The sequence below is a fragment of the Phalacrocorax carbo genome, chromosome 2 (genome assembly GCF_963921805.1).
Source record: "Phalacrocorax carbo chromosome 2, bPhaCar2.1, whole genome shotgun sequence".
Taxonomy (NCBI): domain Eukaryota; kingdom Metazoa; phylum Chordata; class Aves; order Suliformes; family Phalacrocoracidae; genus Phalacrocorax; species Phalacrocorax carbo.
In genome coordinates this window covers 35,466,996-35,484,339 of record NC_087514.1, presented here as the reverse complement: position 1 = coordinate 35,484,339, position 17,344 = coordinate 35,466,996, and the positions used below count along the sequence as shown (strand labels likewise).

Sequence of the window (17,344 nt, the reverse complement as noted above, 5' to 3'; positions counted from 1 at the left end):
CAGATATTTTTGAGGCAGTTTTTTTGTCTTGGCAGAGCTGTAATTTTAAAAGCCTGATCTAGCCCCATTAAGCCAGTGTCACTTAATAGGTAACAATAAGATAAAAAAAAAAATCCATAAATGTTATTGAAGACGTGAGGTCAGTAACAAGCAATTCTGATCACCTGGTTGTACTGCTTGTCCTTACTGATATTTTACACCTAATTAAGAATAATCTTTCCATTCTTTCCATGTCTCATGCATTCACTCTTTTCTTGTGCTTGTGGGTAACGTCAACTTCATCCTTAAATGCCAAATACAGGGAGAAGAGGAAACAGAATTGGCAGGAGAAGGTAAAAGAGAGGCCTCAAGACTATGTTTATGTACCCCTTGAGCAATATCAAAATCTTCAGCCTTTTCTTCTGATTGCAGAAAATTTTCACTGTTAAATTTGAGACTTGGCTGATTCAGATTTAAGTAGCAATAGTAAGAGAGCTCCATCCCAGTGGCTAAGTTTCTCAAAAAAAAAAAAGTACATGAGTTAAACATTACTTCTTTTATCTGTTTGTCTTCTGGTAGTGAAATGCAAGTTAAGCTAGCAGGTCACTTTCTGACACATAGGTGATTTAATTAACAAAAACCAAACAACCAAGCGTACAAACCCACAAAATCCCCCAGATTTCTACCAGAAGACAGATCATGATTCTGGCCATGATGTAGTCTCAGAAAAGTATTTTATACTAATAACGTGCAACTTGAAAATAATGGTAATTCCATAGCTTTCTTTTAAAAGTACTTTTAAAGAAAAGAAAGACCAAACTTACTAGAGATGCAGAATATTCTACCTGCTTCTACCTTCTTTGCTGCTAACTTGGCAAACTCAGTTTGGGAAACAACCAAGTTGTAAATCTTAAAATCATGGTACTCATTATGGTTGCCAAATAAGTATGGCTTTGACCCCATCCCTGCTAGCGTTTCCACCTCTACCTGTCCTTGTGTATAATCCCAAGATTCTCAGATTTGGTTTTTTTGCAATTTTTACTAACAGTGTGAATTTAGAATCATTTAGGTTGGAAAAGACCTTTAAGATCATCAAATCCAGCTGTTAACCAAACACTGCCAAGTCCACCACTAACGCATGTCCCCAAGCACCGCCATCTGCACGTCTTTTAAATACCTCCAGGGATGGCAACTCTACTACTTCCCTGGGCAGCCTGTTCCAATGCTTGACAACCCTTTCCGTGAAGAAATATTTCCAAAGATCCAATCTAAACCTCCCCTGATGCAAGTTGAGCCATTTCCTCTAGTCCTATCACTTGTTATTTGGGAGAAGAGACCAACACCCACCTCACTACAACCTCCTTTCAGGTAGCTGTAGAGAGCAAGAAGGTCTCCCCTCAGCCCCCTTTTCTCCAGGCTAAACAACCCCAGTTCCCTCAGCTGCTCCTCATAAGGCTTGTGCTCTCAATCCTTCACCAGCTTCGTTGCCCTCTCTGGACATGCTCCAGCACCTCAATGTCTTTTCTGTAGTGAGGGGCCCAAAACTGAACACAGTATTTGATACACTTACACATACACTTACACTTACACATTTGATACACACTTACACTGATTTAGAACCCTGGAACCTGTTAACAGCAGCAGAGACTAGTATTCAAACAACTGTAGTTTGATCCTCACATTAGAAGCAAAATAAATGAATGGACACGTAATCCAAAAATACTTCTAGATGTGTTTCTGTTTTACTTTGGGTTTTGAACAGCCTGTCTTAATACAGATATGTCATAGTGTACTGAGTGCATTTCCAAGTGGGAAACCGAAATGCTTGGTGTGCTTCTAAGCTAGGAAATGTGCGTAAACCAAAACAGGCCCCCTTGGTACTAACAAATCCTGCAAGACAATTGACTGTAGGGTGTTTCAATAAACAGATTGCTATCAAATAATTCCCAAAGCCTGGTTATGTTAGGTCTACGTCCTTCACAATCCTATGAATTTTATGAACTACTGTTTTCTTCTAGTTTATTTTTGTTCAGTTTTATACAGTTGGTGAAAAACTGTTCTAACTGCAGAAGTATTACTTCCTGCTAAAATTTTCATCCCTGGAAGTTGCTGATTTTTCTTTGGGTGTAAGTAACTTGTATATGACGTGTAAGAAACAATTAATTTATAAGACCTAGAGAATATGCTCATACACGTGGAGATTCTGAAGGAAATACTGATGTAGAAGCCAAGTCTTCTAAAATATGTGGTTTACAAGCTGTCTTATTTGTAAGGCTACGCGTACTATGAAGGTTGCCAGCTCTTGCAGCCTTTCCAGTACCAACCAGTCACGTGTCCCTAGCAGCTGGGTCTCACATCTTACCCCGGTACCAGTTTCACTCAATCTGACGTGAAGAGCAGGAACTTATTAAATGACTTGATCCTCTTTCCTAGACATTTGCTTCCTATCCCTTTCCAGCCTTAAGAGCTTCCACCAAAGGTCACAGATGACTGCTTTTTTCCCTAGGAAAACAAACAGGATACATGCAAATTTTCCTTTTCAGTCTTTGACTACATGCTAGTTTCTTGATGGTGTCCCTCTCCCTTTTTCTCAAGTTTTTAGCTTTGTCCACAATATTATTCATTAGTCCCTGTCTGTTCTTAATCATAAAGTACAATGCTTCTTGTCATTCTTTAATGTTATTTTTTAAATTAAATTATCCCACAGCCCTCAGCCTTTTCTTGCAAATGTAGAAAATTCTGATGAGAAAATTATCCCCTTTTGATACTTTAAAGAGAAATCTTTAAAACTCCGAGGTACTTCATACTCTTAACCACACTCTCTCAAAATGTAACTAATTTCAATGGAGCTTGCTTTATACAAACCAGAGTCATCACATTGGCAAAGATGAAGAAAATCTAAGTAGATTTTTGCACGGTACTGTGAAAGCCTAATTTAGGTGATGGAAACTTCATGAAATTCTGTTTGTGCTGTGAAAATTAAGAGCACACATGTGAATTATTACAATTGCCTCAGTATAACTTAGGTGGAAGCTTGGTAAGCTGCTGCAATTCGATTGCCCTGGAGTTCTGTGGTCATACCACAAATTTCTTTATGCCCCCAAGTACAACATAGCCTGCTGCAGCCCCCCTGAGACATGGGACAAGTGTGCTAGCTGGGAGTTGGGCCCACTATAAGATTATCCCACTGCTATACAGACCTCAGCGAGCAGCTATTTTAAGCAGGGAGGAACAGAGAACAAGAGCAAATGACTGCAAAACATGTCCAGCTGTCTCCATTTCTGGAATACCAGGGTGGGCAGTGTTGCTGTGGTATGCTTTCTGTCAGCCTCAGGTAGGGCACGGCCCTTGTCCCTTCACCCTCTGCCTTCTCTTCCCCTCAACAACTTTAACATTTTAATGTATACTTTAGAGTATAACTAATCTTAAACTTGGCTTAGAAAGAATAAACCATAAGCCTACTGGCAACAGACAGAGAGTTACTTCCAACATAATTGTTTCCACAGGATACCACCTGGCGTGTATTTGCTTCGCTTTAATAGCTTCCCATGGTTTAGTGGGTTATATTCAAATCAAACCACTAAGCCAACGTGCATACAGCACTTAAAAATATATATATTCCGAATAATCACTTTTTCTTTCTCTCCACAACTATTTGCTTTCTTACTCAAATGCTACCAGCTCACCACTGGATACGTGCTGGAGCACTGCTCTTGGGTCGGACTTCCCTGGTGCCCTCAAGTACTTTGTCAGCTGCAGGTAGAGGAGCTGAGTCCTCTACCTCTTTCTGGTATCCCTGGGCTTGACTTTCTACTTCCACTGTCAACACTGTCGAAGATAGGATGGGAGGATTTGAGAAGAGAGATTTACTCATAATTTCCTACAGTTTTTCTACTTTTTATGTTGATTGCCAAGTGTGGGGGGGGGGTTTTGTGAATGCATTATGCCTTATGTATAGCCCCTTTATACTGGACTGTCTTCAGCACTGTCCCTAAACCTAGTAATAAACATGTCTGCTTCCAGCTGCAAAAAGGTCTATTTCAAATACTGTCACAAATAGTCCTGCAAAAAAGGAAAATTAAACTATTATTATTGCCTCTTTCTTTATTGAATAAATGTGTTTAACATCTTAAAAGTGTTCTATTAATGTGAGGTTTTGGTACATGCCGAGAACTAGGACATAATTTTTAATTCTGTCTGACTAACACTTTGAAACAGAGTACTCTCCTCTGCTGTATTGGTATACTGTTATTTATTTTCCTGTGATGAGATATTATGGTAATGTATATTATAAATCTTTCCTTCAGTGACTTCTAAGTGCTTATCTGGTCAAAGCACTCATCTGCAGCCAGCAATCTAAATACAAAGTGATTATTTTGGAAAGCAATCACAAGTAAGTTAAGCACTTGTTAGATATATTGAGAAAGAAGATAAAAATATCATAAATTAGTTTAAGGACTTTAACAACAAATTGGTGAGGAGGCTTGGAGTTAAACTTCTACCCTCAGCATCTCAGATGTAGACAAAATGAAAAGTCATAGGTATGAAATCCTAAATTCTCTAGACTTGGATTTATTTTATGTACTGTTAACTGGGTATGAGAGTTGGTCCCTACTAAATGTAGTTGCAAAGGATTTCAAAATCAATGAAGTAAATTGTTGCAAAACTCTAGTGAAGTAACACTGTTGTGTAGCTCTTCCCACTTCTCTCTCTCTCCTTTTCACCTTCCTTCTGGATCTGACTATGTAAGAAAAAGATTATAGTAAAGAAAGAGTATTTAGTGAAAATAAAATATATAGAATTCTATGTCTTCCTCTCCAGTGCCCTTCATACTGACTTGAAAGGGACAGAACAGACTCATACCTCTAGGGCACTAGTTGGGGGCTTCAGTGAGGATCACAAGAGGTCACTTCTATGAATGGCATTGATAGGGGCATCAGAAGACACAAGCGTCTAAAACTGAACTTTCGTGCAAGATTTTAAAATTTTTGAGGTTATTTTAATTTAAGGACAATTTGACCAGACACAATGATGAAGGTTGTAGACTTTATAATCACGGGCATAAGTTATATTTTAGCCCTGATACCAATAGAACTTATTGTTCCTATTTTCCCACTAGCCAGCCAGATCCTTTTAAAACGGAGCCTAGTTACACTGATTTTTTAAAGCATTGGAATAGTCTTGACTTGTGCAATAAGGAGCAGGAGGGGATACAAAGATTCCCCCATGTGTCTGTCTGTCTAAGCCACCAGGGGGGACTCATTCCTCATCTATATCATTTACCGCAGCAAGTATCTGAAAAAACCCACCTATTCTTGAAGCAGGTCTAGAAAGTCATGGAGTTCAGCAGAGAGCTTGTCTTCATTTATGTCAAAAGAGCTTTTATATAAAATCTTGTAAATCTGCAGCACGCTTTCCAGTCTGCCCATGAGTACATCAGCCACTCAACGCACTGTGCAGCGAAGCAAGTACAAGACTGGCCGCAGAGGGATGCGCTTTCAGCTGGGTAATTGTATATGTCAATAGGGTACGGTCAGTGCCATCTCATGCCTACTTCAAACTGACCTGTGACTTTTGGTAAATCTGCTGGACTGACAGAGGAGTCAGCAGAAAGCCTGACTTGGCTTCTTGCTGATTAGGCTCGCTCCGCATCAGTGGCCACGGCTTTGTAGTTCAGAGGAACCTGTTTTGGACATGGTAACAGTACCTGTACAAGGCAGCTGTTCTTTACTGGCTGCTTCATTGCTCCATTTCTTTTTCCAATTACTAAAGCCTTCCTGATTGATTTGTATTTCACTACATATTTTACTATATTTAATCAAAATTTGGCTATTTGGAAACAGAACTGTCTTATTGCTATGATCACAAAGGGTGCGTATGTTTTAGAGCATCCTATTAAACAACAGCAAAAACTTGTGTACGATGTATATACTCTGGAGTTCTGTCAGGAAAGTTGTGTCGGTTTGAATTCCCAGTAAAAAGCCAAATGTTAGAAGTTTGTTTCAGTCTTGAACTCTGTCAGGCTGGTGGGACTCTTCCTGTGGTCTGTAGAAAGATTTGGAAATACTGGTGAGAATTCTCTAGCCATATTGAATTTTCAAATTTCTATCTTATTTTGTGAATTATTACATGCATTAACTCATTAGTTGGTACTTTTAGGTAGTTTTAATAGAATTCTCCCTCCTGCTCTTTCTTCTGGGTGCAATCAGTCAAGTTATTGCGCATGTCGCTGTTCCTAAATTACCTTTTGTGTCATATGCTTGGACTTCTGAAAACCAAAATATTTTGCTACTTTATCTTTAAAATGTGTAAAATATTACCCTGGTGTGCACAGAATTTGTGAAAATAAAAGCTTTTAGACACTATGATGGGGAGTGAAGGAGTCAGAACTATTGATTAAGTTATATTAGTTATAAGTAGTTTTTATTGAGTTTCCTTCTTAATATAAACCAAATGCCTGTCTATTGTGTATACTGCTTCTTTTCCATAACAAATACGGTTTCTGATCTAAGAGGAGCCTGCAGACGTACATACAAATCAAGTAGGTAACTCATGGGAAAATAATCTGGTTAAGTTCTGTAAATCATTCTTCCATAACTTCAATAAGTTTCCATATTTTATTATATTCAGAAAAAAATAGAATTGCATTTCCTGTCAGTTAGATGGTGATTGTACTTTCTTGAATGAGTTATTGGACTTCTTTTTTTCATCTGTTTCTGTAGTTGGGACTAGCAGTATTGCTGGGTTTGTGCAGTAAAAGCTGACCCAGTTTAGTCCGCAAAACTGATATAGCAGATACAGGCAAAATATGTTATTTTTTGTGTATTGCACTAACAGACAGACATAAGGGAGTATATGTAATACCAAAAGTGCTTTAAGAGTTTTTGTTTCAGTGTTTCAACTTGAGTGCCAAAATCTGCAACCTAGACTGTTTTCAGCATCCTAGGTTAAACCCAGGCTCCTAACCTCTCTTCAGTTGTGACACGTAGATTCTCTGTTCCTATAGAAACATCTCAGCCAAAATTTGAAGCTTTTCCTATTAATTGCCTCATGGTTAGTGTCCACCCGGACCCACGCCTGTGCCCTGCACCAGCACAGCAGTCAGTGTTTGGGCTCCGTGCTCTTGGGCAAATTGTGCAGGGCCGCTCCTCCAGCAGAGACTGCGGGGAAGAGTACGTGATAAGGTCACAGAGGGAGGCTGGGAGGGGGATGTGGGAGTCATCAACTCTAATTCTGTGGGTTTCTAAGATTGTTTTCACTAAGAAGTATGACTGTGATAGATATAGCTGAGGTAGGGCAGGACATCAGTGGCTCTACTCAGTAACACGTCAGACGGCTGCATCCAGCTCCCATTCTTACCTCCATTTGGAAATATATCATCTAATTACACTTCTCCTGAGTGCTGACATGTTCTTAAAGCATGGTGAGGTTTGTAAGGAATCAATTCTGAAAACTTGTGAGGGTTATTGACTACCATACCAATAAGAAAGTGGACTTGCTTTTCGTAATTTGTGGATTTTTCTCTTCTTTATTTTGTACAGGAAACTCTGTGAGCGTTTGAAATCATGCCTTAACAAATGTTATGTCTGATGAGTCAACAAAACTTGCCCTTTACGTGCTTCTGGTAATCATAATTTTACTTCCTCTCACTTCCCTATTTCAGACAGTTTTCTCTTTCATTTTTCACTCGTGGCTTGAGCTGTGTTTTCTGGTGAAAATGTAACAACAAAGGCAGAAAATCTTTTTCTTCACAGAATTTATTGTGATGATAACTGATAGGGCTGCCATGGGATTAATTAAGATTGCAGAGAATTTGACAAAATTACCGAATAGTCCCTGAAGACATGTGACTGAGGATGACTGCGCTGAATTTTTGTTCCTCTTTCACCAAAATGAAGTTTTATTCCATCAAGTACTGAGTAAAATAAGTAACTATGTTTGGACTTCTTTTTTTTATTTTATTCACTCCTGGAGTCAGCGAATTTCTTTGTACATCGTCAGATCTAGAACTGTCATATACTTTTTGTGGTAAGTAAAAAATAGCTTATTCTTTTTGTACTGGTGCTTGCACAATAATTGCTGTAGTCTGGGGAAATGTGAACTTTCCTTCAAATGTGTTTCTTTGATGAATACAGAAAAATAAAAAGAAGTTCAGCTGGAGTATATTTCTGTTACTAATTACCCTGTTACAAGAATTATACAGCATAAGTGTGAATATTACCACAATGCTGGTTGCAGCAGCTAAGAGAGACGTTTATCCCAAGTAAAGCAGGTATGTTGTGATTCAGGAAATATTAGAAAAACAAGAGATTTAAACTTCTTTTTGCAAGTACTGTATTGTATAAATTATCCACGTTGATTTAACCGAGACATTACAATGAAAAGCTTTAAGTACACAGGAAAAAAGGGGGAATGTGATATTGTGCCAGGCCGGAGGATCCGTTAGGCTCTGGGACAACATGGCGTGTCCTTTCTTGCTGTGTCTGTGTCATAGGCCACTGGATCTATGTCATTCACTGAGGGTTTTGGTTGATTCTGCAACAACTTGGCACCTCCCTGATGTCCGTACTGAACAGGTTCAGTGTGCCCCTGCAGACTCAGGGGCAAGAAGGTGGGCTTTTGAGGAGATATTTTGCAAGGAAAAGACAAGGCGTTTTGAAAATCTGTGTGCATTACTAGTGTATGTCACCTGTAAAATAGCTATATAAACTGAGGAACAGGAGGGGATATTTAGTTTGGGTACTTTGCTTTACATTAATACATTAATACATGAACAAAGGTAAAAGTGCTTTACATTAATACATTAACACATTAACAAGGGTAAAAGTGGTGGTACTTAAGTTTGCAAAACAAACCTTTGAGACCATGGTGAGCTTTGATTGCCCTTTTTCCTGCCGTAATTTCCCATGTGTAGTTGTATCCAAGATGAGAAATTGTTAGTTACCAACAGCCGTACAGTTTCCCTCTGCACGCCCCTTGCTTTAATCCCTGAAACACAAGCCTGAACCCCTCAGTGTAAATCACACTGCCATCCCATTTGCTCCTGCTGGCACTCAGCTGGGTTAGCATGGGAAGCACCCCTTCCCCACCCTGCCTCTGGGCCCGTGGCAAGCAGGGCACTTCTTCAGCAAGAGCACATGAGGGAGGGCAGAAACAAGCTGAACTGAATAGAATTATTTCCTAAAATGAAAGTAAAAATAATGACTGGAAATTATTTAATTTTTAAAAAATTAAAATATCAGATGTTGGGGTCTAAGTTAGATTAGATACAGGTTGTATGATGCTTTATCACACTGCATCTGACACTGTGCGTTGTACAGCGCACAGTGCTGTGCAATTAGGTGAGTGCAAAGCAAGCCTACTCAAAGGCTCATTTACATTATCCTGGAAAATATGCTAGTACATTAAAAACATATTTAGATGTTGTCAGCGAGTTTATATAGATTCCATGGTTAGCGTATGTAAGGATATTTTCAGCACAGGACCATACTAGCCCAATGCTAATAAAAAGTTTGTGTAACTTCAAAAGAGAAATAAAGGTACTTTTGCCTCTGACTTTTGTGTGCAAGCTATCATCGACCTACCAACTGACTTTCCTTACTACTTAATCTCAAAGTAATATGATATTATTTTTGCCTTCTAAGCATACAAATAATCAGAAATAACATTTTAAATACATATTTAATGTTTACTCTGCATATTTATATTAGAGAATTTTATAGTATATACCTTATATTATATACATTTTAAAATGTGTTTATTGTGTGTTTATATGTATTTTTTAAAATTTTATTGGAGAAGCCTATTCACGCTAACAATATGAAATATTTTTTTATCCTGTAGATTCTACAGCTCATGCTTTCACATTTAATGTCACACCTTGCAATATCGTGGACAAATCAGACTGGAGCGCTGCTCTTACCTGGATTCCAAGTGAGTCCCTCTTGACTGGGAAATTATATTCTACAAATGCAAAAAAAATTACTACAGTCAAAAAGCTGACACTTTACCCTAAATGTCAAATTATTTAGATCACTTTCTGTGATTAAAAATGGAATGGATAAACGATAATAATGGACAGAACTGGTGATCTGTGAAAATAAGTGTGCTTGACTTCTTTTACTTGTTGGAGCAGTTACTAGAGCTTTGCACGCTAACTGGCGCTGTACCTGCAAAGCTGAGATGGTTTAGGTGCTCGTGCATTTGTCTGAAAGGAGCAGACAAGATTTTGCAGCACACAAGTGCTTCTGGCCTGAAGTAAGTCTCTTTAAGGACAGAGAATATAATTAGGCTATCCGAGTATGGCAGGGTTTCTGCTAAGAATATGTGCGTTCCAGAAGCTGGAAATGGTCCTGGACTATGTATGCAAACCCAACCTCAAAACTAATCTTTAAACCCAGCTCTAAGCTGGCAGGCTGGGTTACTTATGTAAACCGCTGTATCGTAAACTTTACCTTCTGAGTAAAATCTCCAGAGCTGGGGCAAGTTTGTTTCCCTAGAAAGATATCTTTATGATGGCTACCGGAATTCAGGACAGCTTGTTTGCAGCACCTGCTTAAAACTACAGAGCCCTCATCTGAGTATTGTTTTGGGTTACCTGTGAAAGTGAGTGAACTTTGTTATCTTTGCTGAAGAAATTAAAACAGATTTTGAAATTGTTCACTGAGTTACTTTTAAGACTGATTTTTTTTGTTGAAAACCAGCTTCTTATTTTTCTGGAAGCAACAGTTTTCAAGATACGTATTTTTGTTTGTTTTGGAGTTAGTCTTTAAAAAATACTGTATTTCAGAGAAAACTGGTTTTTATCTGAATAGCATGCCTGCGTATGTGTTTTTCCTCCCCACCAGTTACATTTTTCTTACCTGCAATTTATTAACTAGGAAGTGACATCACCTTTTTGACGGCTGTCTTCAATGTCTGGTACGACGGTGCCAGAGCGTTACATTGGAGAGAAGTCCTCTGCAGCGGAGCCGACGACAAATATTCAGTGTGCGGAATGCTAAAAGGAGGTTGGTGCAGAAAATATATGATGCTTTTCCCTTGCTTGGCAGGTTGCCTCCAAAACAAGGCCATACCATGCCAGCCCTTTTCCACCACTAAGCAGATTTCTTAAAAGACTGATTGATCATCCTGTGCAGACAGATTTTTCTCTCTGCAGCCTAGACTGATTCGCCTTGCTTGGCAGGCATCAGACTTCAGATCAGGCAGTTGTCCGGTGCCAGAACCCCACTAAACCAGAGATTTTCCAAATTCTATGCTTTAACATCCTTGTACTGTAGTTTCCATCTCTATAAATTAGGATTACTGATATCCTTCATCTCACAACAATTTTATTTACTGACATTCAATTTATTGACATGGAAAGAGTACATTTGACTGGACTGTACAGAAAACTTGAGAGCAGCTAGGGGCCCTACTACTATCCAGAACGCAGTTTATTTAGATAAACGTTTGGATGGGTTTTTAAAGAGATTCTCTACACCCATGTATAATGCTTTTTTTGACTAGAGAAGAGTCAATCCTGTTGTAGGGGCTAACCAACAATAACATGACACAGGCTCAGATCCAGATAATTCAGGCAGGATATCAGATTAAAGACCAAAAAGACCTGTAAGGAGGTCAAAATATGCAATCCATGTTGTCCTTTCCTTAAAAATAAATATCTGCTCTCTTCAGTTATCATTCACCTCAACAACTATTAAAACTTAAATTCTTTGAGTTATCACTGTAGGATGGGCCTGTAGGAGATACTGCAGGAGCACTGTGGTTCATTTCTATTTTCTAACGTGGTTCAGACAAATAGGCAGAGCTCTGGAAGAAGAAACAGGTGAGGGCTTCATTACTGGAAGAGTAAATGGCATTGGGACTGCTGCTGAGAAATATGCTTTGAAGTTATTTAGGAAGTTTGATGACTTTGTGATTACGTAACCATTTATAATTATCTATGTTTTACAGAAACAGTTGCATCATCATTTGAAATTAAAGGTGCAAGAATAAAGTTTCCAAAGGTAATTTTCAGCATTTTATGTAAAGAAATACAATAGTAAAAACACATACCTACATGTATATATTTTCTGAAAAAGAAAATAGAGGTTCACCCAAACTGTAGAAAACAACAAAAAGAAATGTCAGAAAACTTTCTCATGCTTGAAGTGATGACTCCAGAATGGTAGCATCTCTGAAATGCTAAATGTCCTCAGGTTATCATTTCTCTAATATTCTTCCTTTATTTTATAAAAGAGAAGACCAAAGTTATCAGTTAAAGTCACCTTTATCATTCCCTTTTGTTTGGTAAATTATTGTGTTTCCTTTTACCTGTTTGAGTAAATCCATCCATATTCTTTCTGCCCATTTGATTCTTTACTTTATGTTCTCTTCACTCACTGGTCTGTTCCTCCCTGAAACACTTTTCAAAGATTTGAAGAGGGATAACAATATCCAAAAGTAAAAGCAATGCACCAGCATTAAACCAGGAGAAGCACCAGTCCTCAGGTTAGCCCACTCTCATCCAACATCTGCCTCATCAGCTGCCTGAGCCTTCCCAAGACCCTTACCATCCCTATTAGTCCTCACAAATGTCACTAAGGATCTCCTACTGATACAAAATCTCCCGCTTCCCCCTAACTCAAAGTTCATGGGTCTCTAACATTGTTGAACACCATCCCATCCAGCATCTCTTCTAGCCCCAGAGCTGGTAATAGAAAGCAATGTCTTCTGCCATGAGCAGTCCTCGTATAGATGAGGTGCTTATGGCAGAACTGATGCTTCCCAATGGGACCCTTCCAGACCAGGAACTAACACCAGGAACTACAGGCTTTGCTGTATACTAGAAACTCTTGCAAGCTTCCCTGTCTCTCGATTAGTCCTGAGAGCCCTTCAGCTCCCCAGTGCTCATCCCCAGTTTGCCATACTAGAAGAGGAAGGTGACAGGAGTCAAAGAAGGTAGAGAAAGACTTGGGTTCAGTAAAGGCCACCAAGCTATCTTCTGCCCTGGTGCTTACAAAAGTCTGACTGTGCAAGGATGTGAAGATGAGTAGTTAGACAACAGCTAAACCTGGGGTGATGCTGCTTTATGGCTCAGACTGCTGGATGTGGATGAGCACAGTGGGTCTGGAAGGAATGCTGAGCTGACGCAAGGACCGGTATTGCTTACAGCAGTATTCACTGTGAGAAAGTGTGGCTGACTTAGAGCTGGGCTTATGGCTAAGGTTCCGGCAAGCGGTATCCTGCTGGTCAGGAGCAGATGCTCCATGCAGGGTGGTGAGATAGGCCCTGACAGCATGATTTAAGTAGGCAGTTTGAGACCTCACATTAGAAGTGCTGGCTATACTTTGATCAGGGACTGAAGAATGACTATAGCACTCTTCTCACGTCGGTCTTTTCTTCCACTCTCCTCTCTCTAGTCTACTTGATCCTAATCTCAACATCATGTCCAAAATCAGGACAAACTTTACCACCAATAATAGTGGGGTTGCTTTAGCTTTCATCAAGCAGACATTTGGTGTATTCACACCATACATTCACCCTAAGTTGATGATTTTTGGTAAACACCACCGAGGCCAAAGAGCAGTTAAATGTCCAGTATGTGGTTATAGCTGAAAACAAAAAGATGGACTGTTCAGTACAACAAATTCTGTACAAGACTGGTCAGAAGCTGTGTGGTATGTAGCCTGGAGGATTTCCCTAGGCCTGCCTGTAAAATACACAGGCTGTTACTGCAGCTACCTACGGTCTGCATATGGGGCATGAAGGTGGCAGAATATAGAAGTGTTGATAGGACTGAATCCTTGCTACATGTAAGCTATAAGGGCTAATAAGGTTACTGCCTCACAGTGGGGACAAAAAAGCCCATTGCTGCAGAACGCAGCCTGGTGTATCAACTGAGTTAATTCCCGTTTGTGGAGTCAGAGATATTACTCAAGAGAAGGGCTCTGGAAGGGGGAGCAGGCGCCCTCAGGAGCACAGGATTCTGGTTTGAGAGGGGACCCTGACAAGTGAAAGATGGACCACAGCCTGCTGCTGTTCCTTAGTACCCTGGTCATGAGAAGAAAGTTGAGCACTATTTTTTATGTACACATATATCTGAATATATCCATGATAACAGTCCCTGATGGGATCTTTCTTTTTCAGTCCTAACAGAAATCACCAGAACGATTCCAAGCAGCTACTTGGACAAAAGCATGCAACATTATGCACTAATTTTCTTTTTTTCCTTCTTGCTTGTTTTAGGGCAATTATAACATTATTTTACATGTATTCTCTGATATTCCTGAGAGTAATATGATCATGTGCTTGAATTTCACCATGATAGTAAAACAAGACAGTTTCTGAATGCAACAAACATTTCAAATAACTCCAGAATATGGAGGTCGCTTCTACAAGCAACTGGAATCCAAGCTGTGAAATAATAAACACACTAATTTTCCTGAGGTAGAATACACCATGTACTGTCTGGAAAGCTACATGAGGGATGGTCTTATCCATTTATAGCACTGCTGTAATCAGATGCTCAGTCAATGTGCACAAAATCTCTGTGAATCAGGCATCCTGATTAATCCACAGAATAACCCTGACTGGAGGCTCAGGCTGAGGACTATATTTCAGTGCTGTGCTTTGAGTTACAAAAAAGTTGAGTTCTTCAGACTGTGCTGAACTAATACAAGAAGTTTTGAAGTGCAAGAATCAGAAGTTCTCCAATACTCAACATATAACAACATTTGAATCTTGGAACCCTGTGGTGGATTTGTTTGTTTGTTTGTTTGTTTGTTTGTTTCTTTTCATAATAAAACTTGTTTGTACAATCAATTTGAGACATGTTTTTTATTCTCCTGTTATTTTCTGATGATCTTTAAAGGTTTCCTAGTGTTTTGCTCTGTTTGCACCGAGCTGAAGCAGAGGAGTAATGATTTGACATGTGGTACTAGCTGATATGAATAACGTCCAAAGTGGAACATGTTTCCAGTTACACTGATCTGGTATGGCTGAATTTAGCCCTCCAGGGCTGTAACCACAACCCTGTAGCATGTTTTTAGCTCTTGCTCAGTGTCCGAGGGGCAGACTACACTAGCCGTCTCCTTCAGAAGGACGACAGTCACTGCCCAACAGATTGATCTTTTTCTCAGTTACCAAAAGCACATCTAAAGCTTGTTCTGTGACTTCTGCCTCTTGGGCAGCCTGATGCTTGGTGCCCACCTTCCCTCTCTGCTGCACCTCTACATCCAAGACTTTTGGTAAAATCTTGATGGAGTATAAGATTTGGTCCTTAGGAAGAGCGGTGGCATCCTTGCAGGCTTCATGGCAATTTCGTGCCCCTGTATGGTCAAAGACAGCTGACCAGCGCACTGTACAAAAGTTTCCTGTCTTCAGGTGGGTATCCTCCTTGATGTTAAGATGCCATGTCCTCTTTTCATGCTCAGCCCCCAACCAGTGGTTGGTTAGTGAGTTCAGACACTTTTCTCTAATGAACGGGCTGGTGTTGAAGGTGTGTGGTGCACTGGCTGTGAGGTCATGCTGTGTCTAGCAGATGACTTCCAAATGCCTGAAAAAAATGAAAAACCAGAACAAATCAACCCTCTTCCAGGCTGCTAAATACCAAGCATGAAAATAAGCAGAAGTGAAGCTTTTAATCTCACTTTAAATGCAAAGACATTTTTCATACTGGGTATCAGAAAAAAAACCAATCTCAACAAAACCCCCACACCCAAGTATGTAGATACTCCATTTAAAAATTGGTTTCAATAGTGCTAGTTCAGCAACCTAAAGCAAAATCATCAGAAGGCAATAAAAATATAAGAAGTAGGACTGCATTATGGTGGAGACATGAAGCCATGATTACATCCAAGTGGCAATGGCAAAGCATCTGTCTTGCATTCAGCCCACAGACCACTGCAGAAACGGTCCCTGATGGAGTATCACAGTGGCTCCTGCCGCTGTAACCAAGTTACTAGAGTTGCAACCAGCTTCCTCTTTGTCTAAAATACCAGTCAAAAAGCAGCCAGAGAGCCTGATAACCAATTCCTACTTTTCTTATTCTGTTTTGTTCATTTCAAATAGTATTACTGGTCTAGGGAACAGTCTTACTGTGTGATGTCCCTGTGTACCCATTTCACATTTTCCAGCAACCACCAGGTGAAGCCTCAAAACAGTTTTTAGTGACAAAGTGTTCTGAGTTTTTTGCTGCCCTGAATTATTAGGGTGTTAGAAGACGTGTTTCGTTTATTAAGCAGCAAGTACCACAGATAGGAGGGACTGACAGCTCCTGGAAATCAAGGACGTTCGCATGCATTATTTTTCATAAGTACACGTTGTAATGCCTTATAGATGATACAGAAGATTTACAGTATATGTAAAGGTAGAAATAGAACTTCTGTATCTAAATAGGGACATTTACAGATAAACATATGTATTCAGTAGCTGGCATTGCAGACTTTTATAGTGTAGGTCTTCAGCTGAAGGGTTATGATTACACATGCCAGCAGATAGGATTGCGAGACAGAACGCAAGAGCCACAACTTTATAAAGCAAAGACCTTTCAAAGGCCTCAAGCTCTCTCCTGAGCATGACTGAAGGTTTCAACTTATTGCAGCGCTGGTGACTGCCACGCCACGTTCCCTCATGGACAAGGGGAGACATGTTTTTGTAAGGTGTAAGGTCAGGCAAACAGCTTACCCTGAAATTGCTGTGATACCGTAGGGTGAAGGGCACAGCTGAAGGCAGAGCTCTGCTCTGCGTGTCTTGTTCCTAGAGCTGTTACAAGGCTTTCCTTTCTTCTACTGTTGTCCAAAGTTGACAGCAGTTATCATTTGACTTTGTTCCTTTCCAAACTTTCCTGAGCCCATACGCAGGGCTCTACAGCAAACAGACACCTACTTAGGATGAGGTGAATTACTTGGACTCAGCAAAGACTGACCTGAATCTTTCCTTTTTCTTCAATCTATTGGGCCAGTAAACTTTGATCCATGTTTCACTTCTTCATTTCCTGGCTCTGTCCAGAATTTGAATGATGTGAATGCTGTGAAGTAAACCATTCACTAATTATTTCTTGCTTAAAATATTAAAAGTGAGACCTACGCACCCTGAGATACCTGTATTTTGCCAGGAGTTCCAGTGAGCTGTGCGCAGCCCCTTCCCCTGCAAACCGAAATAAATCAAGGAAGGCCTCGTGTGTGACATGCTTATCTGAAACTAATATCTAAAGCCTTCACAAATATCTTGTTTTCCCTCCCTCATTACTGTTGTTTTTAAGTGGCTGTCAGGATTTGCTGCAGATGGGAAAATAGCTTTTCTTCACCCCCTCACCCTCTGTCGCCAAATATGTAATTATCAGAAGAAGCAGTTCCTGTAAAATGTGTTTTCCAATAAGAGC

The 17,344-nt window shown here is 39.8% G+C and overlaps 1 protein-coding gene across 1 annotated transcript; it reads left to right on the top strand.

The window, feature by feature from the left end:
* The first annotated feature begins 7,632 nt into the window (after positions 1–7,632).
* LY96 (lymphocyte antigen 96) lies at positions 7,633–14,784 on the top strand. The gene is made up of 5 exons (XM_009514843.2): positions 7,633–8,007; positions 9,823–9,912; positions 10,860–10,988; positions 11,935–11,987; positions 14,209–14,784. Exons 1-5 carry the CDS (start codon positions 7,914–7,916, stop codon positions 14,308–14,310), a joined length of 468 nt encoding a protein of 155 aa, XP_009513138.1. The 5' UTR covers positions 7,633–7,913; the 3' UTR covers positions 14,311–14,784.
* The last annotated feature ends 2,560 nt before the right edge of the window (positions 14,785–17,344 follow it).

What these genes read in the sequence shown, in the direction of transcription:
- LY96 (XM_009514843.2), top strand. Translation starts at nt 7,914, where the DNA reads ATGTTTGGACTTCTTTTTTTTATTTTATTCACTCCTGGAGTCAGCGAA. An exon ending in TGCTCTTACCTGGATTCCAA is followed by an intron (nt 9,913 to 10,859) that starts GTGAGTCCCTCT and finishes TTTATTAACTAG; the next exon opens with GAAGTGACATCACCTTTTTG. An exon ending in CAAGAATAAAGTTTCCAAAG is followed by an intron (nt 11,988 to 14,208) that starts GTAATTTTCAGC and finishes TGCTTGTTTTAG; the next exon opens with GGCAATTATAACATTATTTT.